This window comes from Enhydra lutris, unplaced genomic scaffold (genome assembly GCF_002288905.1).
Source record: "Enhydra lutris kenyoni isolate GAN:26980312 unplaced genomic scaffold, ASM228890v2 scaffoldscaffold3, whole genome shotgun sequence".
Classification (NCBI taxonomy): domain Eukaryota; kingdom Metazoa; phylum Chordata; class Mammalia; order Carnivora; family Mustelidae; genus Enhydra; species Enhydra lutris.
The window spans coordinates 75068984-75081449 of record NW_019154087.1 but is presented as its reverse complement, the minus strand read 5'-3'; the positions used below and the strand labels follow the sequence as shown (position 1 = coordinate 75081449).

Sequence of the window (12466 nt, the reverse complement as noted above, 5' to 3'; positions counted from 1 at the left end):
GTCAGCCCACTAGTGATCTTAACCATACTGTCTTCTAATCCACAAACATGGTATATCTCTCCATTTATTTAGAGATCCTTTAACTTCTCTCTGAAATGTTTTGTGTTTTTCAGTGTAAAGAATCTGTACTTCTTTTGTTAAATTTATTTCCAACTATTTTATTCATTTTCAGATTGCTTGTTGCCAATACAATTAGTTTTGGTATATTAATATTAATCAACCTTGCTAAACTTGTTTATGAGTTCTAAGTATTTCATTGATTTATACTCTTCTTTTTATTATTTCATTCCTTCCAGTTACTTTGCTCTTTTTTCTCCATAGCTTAAGTTGGTGATTTTAGACCTTTTCTCCTTTTTCAATCTAAGCATTTTAAAGCTCTAAGTTTCTCTTTAAACATTGCTTTAGCTGTATTCCACATATTTTATGTTGCATTTTCATTATCATTCAGTTCAAAATATTTTCTAATCTTTATGGTTTCATTTCTGACTCCTAGGTTATTACAAGTATTTTGTTTAATTTATAAATATTCTGGGTATTCCTCACATTTATTTTGTTTGTCCCTTAGATTTTTATTGTTGTTTTTTTCTTTCCCACCAGTACTACTAGATTATTTAATTTTTTAGAATTGCATTTTAATATTTGTATTAAATTTTAAATTATGGCTCTTCCCATTTTTAAAAAATTGATTGCTCTAGGATGGTGGTTCTCAACCAGGGGTGATTTTGCATGGAGGTAACTTTTGTCAGTGTGTGGAGACAACCACAGGCGGGGGGAGGAGAATTCTATTGGCATCTGGTGGTGCCAAAGATGCTGCCAAACATCCTACAATGCACATGACAGATTCTCACAACAAAGAATGTAACTGTAAAAGTATATTTATCCAGTCAGCCACCCCACACCCAGTCACCTTTAACATTATAGTTTCCATATATGTCTACATACACTATAAACACCACAAAGGCAATGCTATAATCTTTAAATAGTCATGTATATCTAAAAAAATTTAAAAAAAGCCTGTTATATTTACCTAGGTATTTAGCATTTATTTGCAATATTCTTCAATAATTCTAAATATTCAAGTTTCCCTTATATTGTTTCCCTATAGGCCTCTTGGCAATAAATTCTTAGTTTCCTTTTATCTGAAAATGTTGTCTCACCTTCCTTCTTGAAAGATATTTTCACCACATACAAAACTCAAGGTTGGCAGGTTTTGTTCCTTTCAGCACTTTATAGTTTTCTCTTCTGGTCCATGATTTCTGATGAACAGTCCACACTCATTTGAATGTTGTCTCTGTGTATGTAATGTTTCATTTTTAACTGGCAGCTTTTAAGAACTCCTTATTATTTCTCTTTGACAGGTTGACTACGAAGTGCTTATGTATGTTTTCTGTGCATTTATCCTGTCTGGGGCTTGCTGAACTTTTTGAATTTATAGCAATCCTCAAATTTGGAAAGTTTTTGAACATAATTTTTTAAAAATATATTTTCTACCTTATTCTCTCTATTCTCTCCTTCTGGTTCTCCAATTACATATATGTTAGACATTCTGATACTGTTACACAGGTCTCTGAGACTCTGCTTATTTTACTAAAACTTATCCTCTCCCTCTTCTTTCTATAAAGTTAGTTCTATTGCTCTAATTCCAAGTTCATTGGTTCTGTTTTTTGTCATCTCTTCTGCTTTTTCGTTCATTCAATGAATTTTTAATTTCAGATATAATTTTCACAAAGTTCTAAAAGTTCCATTTGATTCTTTTTATATTTTCTATCTCTCTGTTGGTATTTCCTACCTTTTCTTCGGTTTTTAAGCATATTTTCCTTTATGAGAAATTGGACAGTTTTTTTTTTTTTTAAGATTTTATTTATTTATTTGACAGAGAGAGATCACAAGTAGGCAGAGAGACAGGCAGAGAGAGAGGAGGAAGCAGGCTCCCTGCTGAGCAGAGAGCCCGATGTGGGGCTCGATCCCAGGACCCTGGGATCATGACCTGAGCCGAAAGCAGAGGCTTTAACCCATTGAGCCACCCAGGCGCCCCAGAAATTGGACAGTTTTAAGAACTGCTTTAAAGTCCTTCAGTGATGGGACCCTGGGTGGCTCAGTCAGTCGGGCGTCTGCCTTTGGGTCAGGTCATGATCCTAGTGTCCTGGGATCAAGCCCTGATGTTGGGCTCCCTGCTCAGTGGGGAATTCTGCTTCGGCTTCTTCCTCTCCCTCTGCTCTCCATATCCAGCCCCACCCAGCGCCCCCTTGCACACACTGTATCAAACAAATAAAATCTTTAAAAAAAAAGTTCTTGTGTGATACTTTAAACATTTGAGTGAGTCATCTTGGGGTTGGTACTGCCAACTTTTTCCTTCAGAATGGGTCACAATATTTTAGCTCAATTTTAGATTGTATCCTGCAAATGTTGTGTTGTGGAAACTCCGCATTCCGTTATAGTCCTTTGAAGAGACTTAATGTTTTTTTGTTTTAGTAGGCAATTAACTTTGTTAGATTTGAATTGCAAACTCCGTTAACACCTGTGGTGCAAGGCAGCTCAGCTCTTGGTTCTGACGGATCTCAGTATGCTCCAAGCACACCTCATTCACAATCAGCCACAGGTTCAAGGTTGTATACCACAGAACCAAGGTTCTCCTTCTGATCATCCTCTGATGCCCCAGGCCATTCACCTGGTTCCTCCTACTAGACAGAAAGTGGGCTTTCTATGGGAATGTTAGCTGTTCCATGTTATCAATGCCACAACTATGCTGACCTCAAGACAAAGTTCCCCAAATAGGAATTTCATTCTGTCATTCACTTTCTCTGCATTTTGACCCCCTCCAAAATATGAAGCTTTCTGCTCAATTACCAGAGCTTTCAGGTGGCAGTTGTTTTGTGTTTTATTTATAGTTTGTCACTGATCTCGGCAGGAGGTCTTCTCAGATAGAGGAGTTATTCGATCATAAGCAGAATCTTATTACCTTTTTTATATGTAATTTCAAATAGATTGAAAGAGTACAGATATATCATGTATGACTATTTCAACGAAGTACCTGAAATAATCTTTCATGATATCCTAGAATAAAACCATGCTTCAAGTAGGAGAAACTCTAGAGATCATTTTTGTTCAACACTTTCATTTTGTAGACATGGAAACTAAGTCCTAAAAAGTCAAGCTGCCAGTAACATATCTGGGATGCAACATAAGATATCCTGATAGCTAGTTTTAGTACTGTCAATACCACACATCTCTTTTAGACATAATAATGAAGTAGGGACTGGCTAATATTTTAATTAAAAAGTTTTCAGATGAAAAAAAAACAAAAAACAAACAAAAAACCTTACTCAAAGAATACTGATTAAGTGACAGGGATGTAACCCGGCAGAGGACTTCTAACGATATATAGAAGGCTTTACTACCCTTTTGACCCATCCTGAATAAATTCACACCTACATTCATTCACTCAACTAATATTTACCCTTTGCCTATCATGTGCTAGCAATACAATAGGAAACCAGAATGATAATGGTTCCAGCCCTTGTAAAGTTTATAATCTAGCAGCTTATATTCTAGACCAAGAAAGAGACAACAAAAAATGAATAAGAAGTTTTGCATACTGCTGACTCTCTCCTACTTGAAACTCACTCGTCCCTTGGATTTTCCTCCATTCACCTCTTAAATGGTTCAATCCTAGTCATCCTTTTTACTTTAGATGCTTTCCTTAGGCAATCTCAGTCTCTCCTCATGGTTTCCAAAGATTATTTGCTGATTACCCTCAGTTTTTCATTTTTAACAAGGACCTCTCAAATAAGCTCCAGACTCTCTCTCATATATATTCAATGATGTACCATACAGGCTCTTTGAACTGCCATCCCCCAAAATGAATTTAACTCATTCCCTTTAAACACATTTCTCTTTCTGTTTTTCTCTTCTCAATGGTATCATCCTAGATGCTACTGCCTGTTTTACCTTTCACCTCCAGTGAGTGGGTCACCAATGCCTTTTAATTCTACTTTCTGAATCTTTCTACACTAAATCCAACCAACTTCTGTATATCTTTACAGTAGCTTTTTCAAGCAGTTTCTTAGCATTTTGCAACAGAATTGATTTTCAGTAACACAAATCTAATGTCATTCTCCTTGTGCCTTGTGGATACTTTTGTCAGCACTTATTTCATTGTACTTGATTAGTTAAATAACTGTTAGACTTTCATCAAGTAGAAGGAAGGAACCATGCTTTGCTCATCTTAAATTTCCATCATCTAATAATAGTAACTAAATACCTCAAACAAGGCATTAAAGATGTTCTCATTAAATCTGTGGATTATAAAATTTGCAGGAAAATACCAGAACTTCAAATATACAAACAACTTAAATAATTAGCTAAGCCAAAAAGAAAATGCCTACTTGGAAAAGTATTGAACCTAAATAAAAATTAGTTAGTAAGTAAATACAATAACAAAAACATAGGGTAGATCCCTTAGTAACAAATATGAGAAAATGTATAAATTTTAGTTTATTTCATTATTAACTTAATTCTCAAAAAAGCTAATACAACTTTAAGCTGCCTTAAAGCATCAGTAATAGTTCCAATCTATACCAAGTGGTATGGGTACTATATTTTAAGAGTATAAATGATAAAACTGAAGGCCCTGATGGGACAAGCAACCAGGACAGTATACGGCCCTGAGGCCACCATTATTAGAAAAAGTTGAAGTAAATACTGATATTTAATCTGCAAGAAAGAAAACTTAATGGGGACATAAGAGTTCCTAATTTGAAGAAGAGTTCATAGTAGAGGAATGAGATAAATTAAATGACACAAGGTAATATCAGAAACATTGGCTCTATGCACAGGGAAACAGAGATCAGCTAAGAATTAGAACTGTCCCCAAATGGGACACCATTGTGTTTTTGCAAATTCTCCCACACTATGATTTCAAGCAGAGGCTAAATGACCACATCATGGATGTTTTTAGCATAGGGGATTTCTGCACAGAACAGGAGATTGATTTGAATGTTGACCTGAAGAATGTAGACTTAGACTGGTTCACTTATGGCACCTAACTCCAAGGTAAATCATGGGTAAGTCCTTCGTACAGATAGTGTTGGCTACCCAAACAAATCATCCAGAATTCTCCCTTCCTGATCACTACGTGACTGCCATTTTCCACCTAGGAAATAATTAAGGATTCCTCTAAGCTAACTGTTGGTGGTAGGTGATTACAGCAAAAAAGTATCATGCATTTAAGAATGTTTACTCTGCAGTTTTTAATGCAATAAAAACACTAAATGTAAGTGTAAATACAGGTAGTTATCCGTGAACTACATAAACATGCCCATACAATAAAAAAGTGACCTTCTGTTCCTTTATTACTTTGCTGACATGTACATCTTTATTCTTTAAGTTACATAGTCCCCTGGTCCTTACTTCTTGACCACCACCCCCACCATACCAGGGCCCATTTACATAAGTGTGATGGAAGAAGAAAGAAGTAAAATTGTGAAGAATGAGAAAGAAAACCTGGTTCTAGTGACGTGGTCATAATAGCCCAAATTATAAAAACACAAAAATTATCCCCCAGAAAAAATTGATCTATGTTTCTCTAATGCTGTCTTAGGCACACAGCAGGTTCAACAGACTTTTTGGGATGGCTCAGAACCTAATTACTACATATAAAGTTGTTTCTATGGGGACGCTCTTAAAACAATCAACAATGAACTCAAAACAGGTCAAGACTATCTTTTTGAAGATCTTAATGTTTTACCAATATCATTTGCAAAATTAAAAAAAGTAACATCTGGGATCCAGCCGAAATCCACTAGAAGAAAAATCCCTGGAGGTGCAGAATTGAAAACAAACTGTACAAATCTCTGAATGGCAGAAGCTTCAGTACTAACAGCTAACATAAATTTCTTTCAGGCATGGATAAGCAAACAACACCTTATTAGTCGTCAAAAGGAAGGGATCATTTCACAAGTAAAGTACTGGGTTATTTCTCGTTACACATAAGTTGTCTCAAACGTTACTCACAGCAGAAGAGTAGAGTTCAAACTCTTGCTCAGGAAGGAAAGAATGCCAGCCATCTTCCATCACTTCAAACATGGGCCGATAAAAGAAAGGGTACATCAGAGTGATAGAGTCCAGGGTAGACAATGCCTAGAGCATAAAAAGGAAACAAAAGAAAGAGAAAGGAACTTACCGCAATTTGAAACACCTTCTAACTACCAAATCGGTATTAAATAAACACAGTGTAATAAGGATGCACACCCCATCTACTTCTCCAACATTGTATTTACCACTAGACACAATTATAGCTTACTGAAGCTGATTTCCATACTTTCAGCATCTAACAAGGTACTTGGCACATAGCATATGCTCAGTTAACATTTCGTGAATGAACACAAGAACAAAAAAAGTGTGCACACCTATTCCAGAAGAAAAATTAAATAACTTCTTTTGATACCACTTAACAAAGCCTAATAAAAAAGGTCCAAATATTTCTAGGGATCAGGAAAAAAACAGGATCTGGTTAGAAAAAAGGCCTTGGCTCAAAATTCAGATATCGAGTATATCAACATATGTACATTACTTAAAAATCAGTGTCTGTTAGTTACCATAAATAAAGATGTTACAGCTTGGTGGCCATGTATATTATCTTTATGTTACAGTGACCCATTCTCAAGCTGGGGCAATAACTCTGTGGTTCCCAAATGAGCCTATAATCATCTGAAACACTTGAATTCTGGATAACACCACCAGGAAAACCTGACTAAATGGGAGGAACAGACAGATGGGACATCCTCCATCATCTGGCAGTTTCAACCTTCTGACAGGGGACTTATTAAAAAAACACTTCTACGGCTGGGGAAAAAAGTACCAAAATCAATTAGCATAATTCAAATTACAGTAATTATGGAGACACTTACCCAGGAGCCCAACATCATGCTAGTTCCCCAAAACTCTCAGAATAAAGCTACCTTCCTCTAGGTCACAGAAAGACCAGATTCACAAAAGAATGGGCCCAAGACTTAAAAAGCAGATTAGACATGTAGTTTAGCAGTTTAACAAAACATCTTCATCCAATGTTATTCTTCCATCTGCCCATAAATCATGACACTTTTCCCCCAGAGCTCATAATACAGAAAATATGGAGAAGCATGGCTGTATAATCCACTATCCACTTCTATACAGTCTGTGGCTGCCAATCACACTAAACTGACCACTAAATTGCCAATCACACTAAACTATGTCACATGTGACCTAGGCCAGAGCTGCCGTTGTTCAGTACAAACATTACTGTTTCACTTTTTAAAAATTCTGTTTTTAAGATATTCTTTGCAATATTTTTTAAAAATTTCATCTTTACGGAGGTAAAACTGGCAGATAAAACTAAGATATTCAAAATGATGATATGACACATTGTGAAAGGACACCCCCCTGGCATTAATTAACATATCCATCTTCTCACATATTTGCCTTTTGTTGAAAACATTTAAGTTCTACTCTCTTAGAAAATTTCAATTATACAATAATATAGTTTTGTTGACTATAGTTACCATGCTTTACATTTGATCCTAAGACATTATTCATCTTATAACTGTACGTTTGTAACTTTTACCAACCTCTCCTTATCTCCCTCAGCCCCTAGCAACCACTTTTCCACTCTCTGTTTCTCTAAGTTTTTTTAGTATTTAGGATTCCACATATAAGCAGTAACATGCAATATTTGTCTTTCTCTTTCTGGTTTATTTCACTTAGCATAATGCCCTCCAGTTTCACCCTTGTTGTCACAAATATCAGGATTACTGTTTTCTATGGCTGAATAATATTCCACTGATATACAGATAAATATCATATTTTCTTTATCCATTCATCTGCTGACAGATACTTAAGCTATTTCCATATTTTGGTTATTATGAATAATGCTGCAATGAGCAAGGGAGTAAAGATAGCTCTTTGAGATGATTTTGTTTTCTTTGGATATATATCCAGAAGTGGGACTGCTGGGTCATACAGTAGTTCCACTTTTAATTTCTTGAGGAACCTCCATACTGTTTTCCATAGTGGCTGGTACAACCACAATTTTAAATGCAAATCAACAGCCACTTTAGTAGGTAATAAGCACTCATATTCTGACTTGTGATCACATATTATGTCACTAGGACTTTTCCTTTAAACACATTAATGCTGAAAGAACTGAAAACATTTCAATTCCAAAAGACAGTGGAAACTACACAGAAAAAAGCTTCATTAGGCTTCCTGCTACATTTTAGAAAACTGAGCACTTGCCAGTTAGTCTTCCAATAGGATTCTATTTGTGGCAGCAGAATATATTAGGGTATATGGATTCTTGATTAGAAAGACTAGCTCAACTGTTTTATATAAGAAATTCACTTGTTACTACCAAGTTTTGTCAAGATGTATAGGGGAGGCGGGAAGGAATTGGATACCAGGAAAAGGCAAGAGACGAAGTTTACAACGTATATTTACTATGTTGTAAAATAATTAATAGATCATTCACTTTCTGAGGTCAAGAGTTTCTACAATACTCAGTTTCTAAAGTACTTCAGGTACTATATACAGCCAATTAAACAACTGATTAGGGACGCCTGGGTGGCTCAGTTGGTTAAGCAGCTGCCTTCAGCTCGGGTCATGATCCCAGCATCCTGGGATCGAGTCCCACATCGGGCTCCTTGCTCATCAGGGAGCCTGTTTCTCCCTCTGCCTCTGCCTGCCATTCTGTCTGCCTGTGCTTGCTCTCTCTCCTTCTCTCTCTCTCTCTCTGACAAATAAATAAATAAAATCTTTATAAAAAAATTAAAAAAAAAACAAAAAAAACACAACTGATTAGTGTCAGATGCTAACAAAACTAAGTAAATGCAATCAGAAAGTCAGTAACAGGCTTTGCCCTATATTTCCTTTACCATTATCCTTCACCATATGCAACTTCACTAACATCCACCAACCAGCTATATTGTAAGCTTTATATAAAAGGGATAAGAAGAAAAATGTAGACTGATTAGTGAAAATCCAAACCCTCAACAGAAAAAAAAAAAAAAAAAAAAAAAAAAGCTCAAATGAAATGGGTCAGTAGTATTCCCCTGCCCAAAGAGCAGGACAGTGTTTCAATTTAATAGCCTAGAAACCACAGAGTGTATTCCTTACCCAGGTTCACAAATTTGGCCAAATCAACGTTACTACATCACTTCCAAACGACAAGATAAGCAAGACAAATAGTTCAGCTCATCTTCTCATTTTCTCTAAGTAAAATTTAGCAAAGGCAGAAAGTAAACCAGTTCCATGCCATTTTTCTCAGCACGACAGTTTTTATTTCTCTATTCTTGTTTAAAAAAGCAGACAAGATCCTAATTACAGATTTTTAAACCTTCCTGTCTCCTTTTAGTAGTTAAGCCAATAGCATTCGTTCTGGATACAAAGACCAGATTAGTCACTCAAAGACCAAAGGGGGTAAAAAGTTGATGTGTCTATAATTGTCTAGAAATACTATAAACAAAAAGTTAATTGCTGTAATTTAGTGACAATGATTTAAAACAAGGCAATTTAAAATTTGAGTGTAAACCAAAATAGTTTGAATGGGTAAGAAAATGGTGTGAGCTCTTCCATTTAAATATTAAATTATCAAGCAAAATATCTATTATTTGTTATCTGAACAGATACTCAATACTGTTGTTACGAATATAAAACAAACATGCTGTCTTAAGCAAACATGATGTAGGGAAAATTAAGACTTACTAAAGACAAACAAAAGACTATAATCATTGGTGATAATCACCTGCTTTATAAAAGAAGTTACTTTTTAGAAAAACCTTATAATATATACACACAGTGGAGTATTATTGAGTCTTAAAAGAGAAGGAAATCCCGTCAAATGCTACAAGTGAACCTGGAGGAATAAGTCACACTAAAAACTATTAAAAGTCAATAAAATCTTATTACATTCCTATAACAATGAATCAGGGTGAGGCTTTTCCTGTCAATTTTCAATATGTGAGTCACAGAATATGACCAACTATCTACTAAAAAAAACACAAGAGCCACACTGAGTCAGAATATAAGGTTCTTTTTTTATTACTATTTATTTTCATCAGATTTTGCCTCTGAAATATTTACCTCAATGGAACTGGCTATATTCAAACATTCTTCCATTCCAGGAATATCCAACTGAATTATTCGAAAATCTTTACATTTTATGATGATGGTACCCAGTGGTCCCACAAATCTGTAAAAAATTACAAATTATGCTTAAGAACATATATTTCTATCTTTAAACATATGACTATCTCCTTGAAAAGAGAATGTAGTTGTAATTACCATCTATATTCAACTTTCTTCTCCCAAATTAGTCTAATTAAGGAAGAGTCAGGACTGTATATTAAAAAATGTGAGCCATAAATTATTTTAAATACATGTACTTAAAATTTTCTGAATTCAAAAACTAATTAGTACTAGGCCAATTCACTTAATGAAGATTATTTGGGGCCTTACTTCAAAGAATAGAGAAAAAAAGATCTGTAATTAATATGTTAAATGTTTATAGAGCATAGGAAAACACTTTCAGATTTTACTTACTTCCAAGCTTGTAGTAGTTGATTTTAAATATAAGTATCTCTTATTCAGTCTTTAAAAACTATTAACTTACATTATATATTCTAAATGCCATATCTACTCATAACTTTTGTATCAGTAAATTTTGTACAAATATAATTTTACCTTGATTGCAATTTTTGTCTTCTTTTTATTATTGTTGTTTTGTTTTGTATTTGCTGACAGCTCTGAGTTTTCTTGTGCTTTGCCACTGGTTGGCCCCTTTCTTTTCCATTAATACCTCTGAGTATTCCCTAAACTAGGAATTCTTAGATTGGCCAAATACTATTCATTTTACTTACATTTTGCCCAGTTTAGAAAGGCAATTCCCTCGGCTACTCTTCCTGAGCTCCATCTCAACTGTAAGCACCCCTATGACTCACATCACTGCATTGTTAATTTGGACAGGCAAACATTATCAGCACGGGTCAAATCCTACTAAAGGTAATTCTTCCAGACATCTACAACCTATCAACACACTGAAATGCCTCTTATCAAATTTATTTGGAAAACTCACACTCTTGGCACTTCTACTTCCAGCAAAGGTATGACAGGAACCATATTTAGCCTCCCACCTGAAACAACCAAAATAACTGGACAAAATATATGAAAGAACTATCTTCAAGACACTGGACACCAAGCAACAAAGAACAGATATCTCTGGGAGATGGGAAAAAAGGTGAATCCTACAATTACCCCAGTTTACAGTTTTGAGAGTTTCCAAGCTACAGAAGAGGGAACATAGGTGAAACTGACAGTCTGAGGAAAGCATCTATATTAGAAAGAAAGTTTCATATTAGTGACTTCAGATTCTACTACACTAAAAAAAGAAGAGCAAGTCAAATTCAAAGAAGACATTAAATAAAGATCAGAACCAAAATTGATGAAGCAGAAAAAAGAAAATTATAGGGAATAATAAAAGCAATGATGATTGCTTGAAAATAATAAAAGCAATAAACCACTAGCCAAAGTGATCAGGAAAAAAAAAAGTCAGTCTCAATTTACCAATATCAGAAATGAGAGAAATAAGAATCACTACAGACTGTATAGTATTAAAAGGATAAGGAAATACTAGGAACAACTTTATGCCAATAAATTCAACAAGGTAAATGACATGGACCAATTCCTCAGAAGACACAAACTCAAGAAGAACATAATTAGTTCTATAGCTATTAAATAAACTGCAATTTTCATGAAAATCTTCCCCACCAGAAAACCCTCCAGGCCTAAGTGGCTTACTGATGAATTCTATAAAACATTTTAGGAAAATATAATACCAATTCAAGACAAAGTCTTTCAGAAAGTTGAAGAAGAGACAATTATTTATCAACTCATTCCATGGGGAAGCATTACCCTAATATAAAAAACAAACAAAGACATAAGAAAACTATAGACCAATATCCCTCAGGAACACAGATGCAAAATTTCTCATCAAAATATTAGCAAATTAAATCCAATAATACATAAAAAGGGTAATACATCATGAACAGCTGGGGTTTATCATTTGAAAATCAAAGCAATTTATCGTATCGCCAAACCGAAAAAGTAAAACTATATAGACGAACATCACAATAGATACTGAAAAAGCATTTGGCAAAATTCAACATCTATTCCTGATCTTAAAAAACAAAAACAAAAAACCCCCACTCTCAGCAAACCAGGAACAGAAGGAAACATCTTCAACCTGATAATAGCATTTACCAAAAGAAAACAAAATCAAAAACAACAAAACAAACCTACCACTAATCACAGACTTAATTGTGAAAGACTAAATACTTTTTCACTAGTATCAGGAATAACAGAGATGTTCACTCTCACTGCTTCCATTCAACCTTGTACTGATAGTTAATAGCCAGTGCAATGAGGCAAGAAATAAATG

General features: G+C 34.8%; 1 protein-coding gene across 1 annotated transcript in view; it reads right to left on the bottom strand.

Annotated features, from left to right (window-relative positions):
- The window catches only part of LOC111154246 (myotubularin related protein 9), a 61301-nt gene that overhangs the window by 38096 nt on the left and 10739 nt on the right, over positions 1–12466 (bottom strand). Inside the window, exons 2-3 of the mRNA XM_022513749.1 lie at positions 10114–10222; positions 6013–6138 (exon numbers count right to left, since the gene is read on the bottom strand). Coding sequence (XP_022369457.1) covers positions 6013–6138; positions 10114–10222 — 235 coding nt within the window. The remainder of the gene's footprint in view (positions 1–6012; positions 6139–10113; positions 10223–12466) is intronic.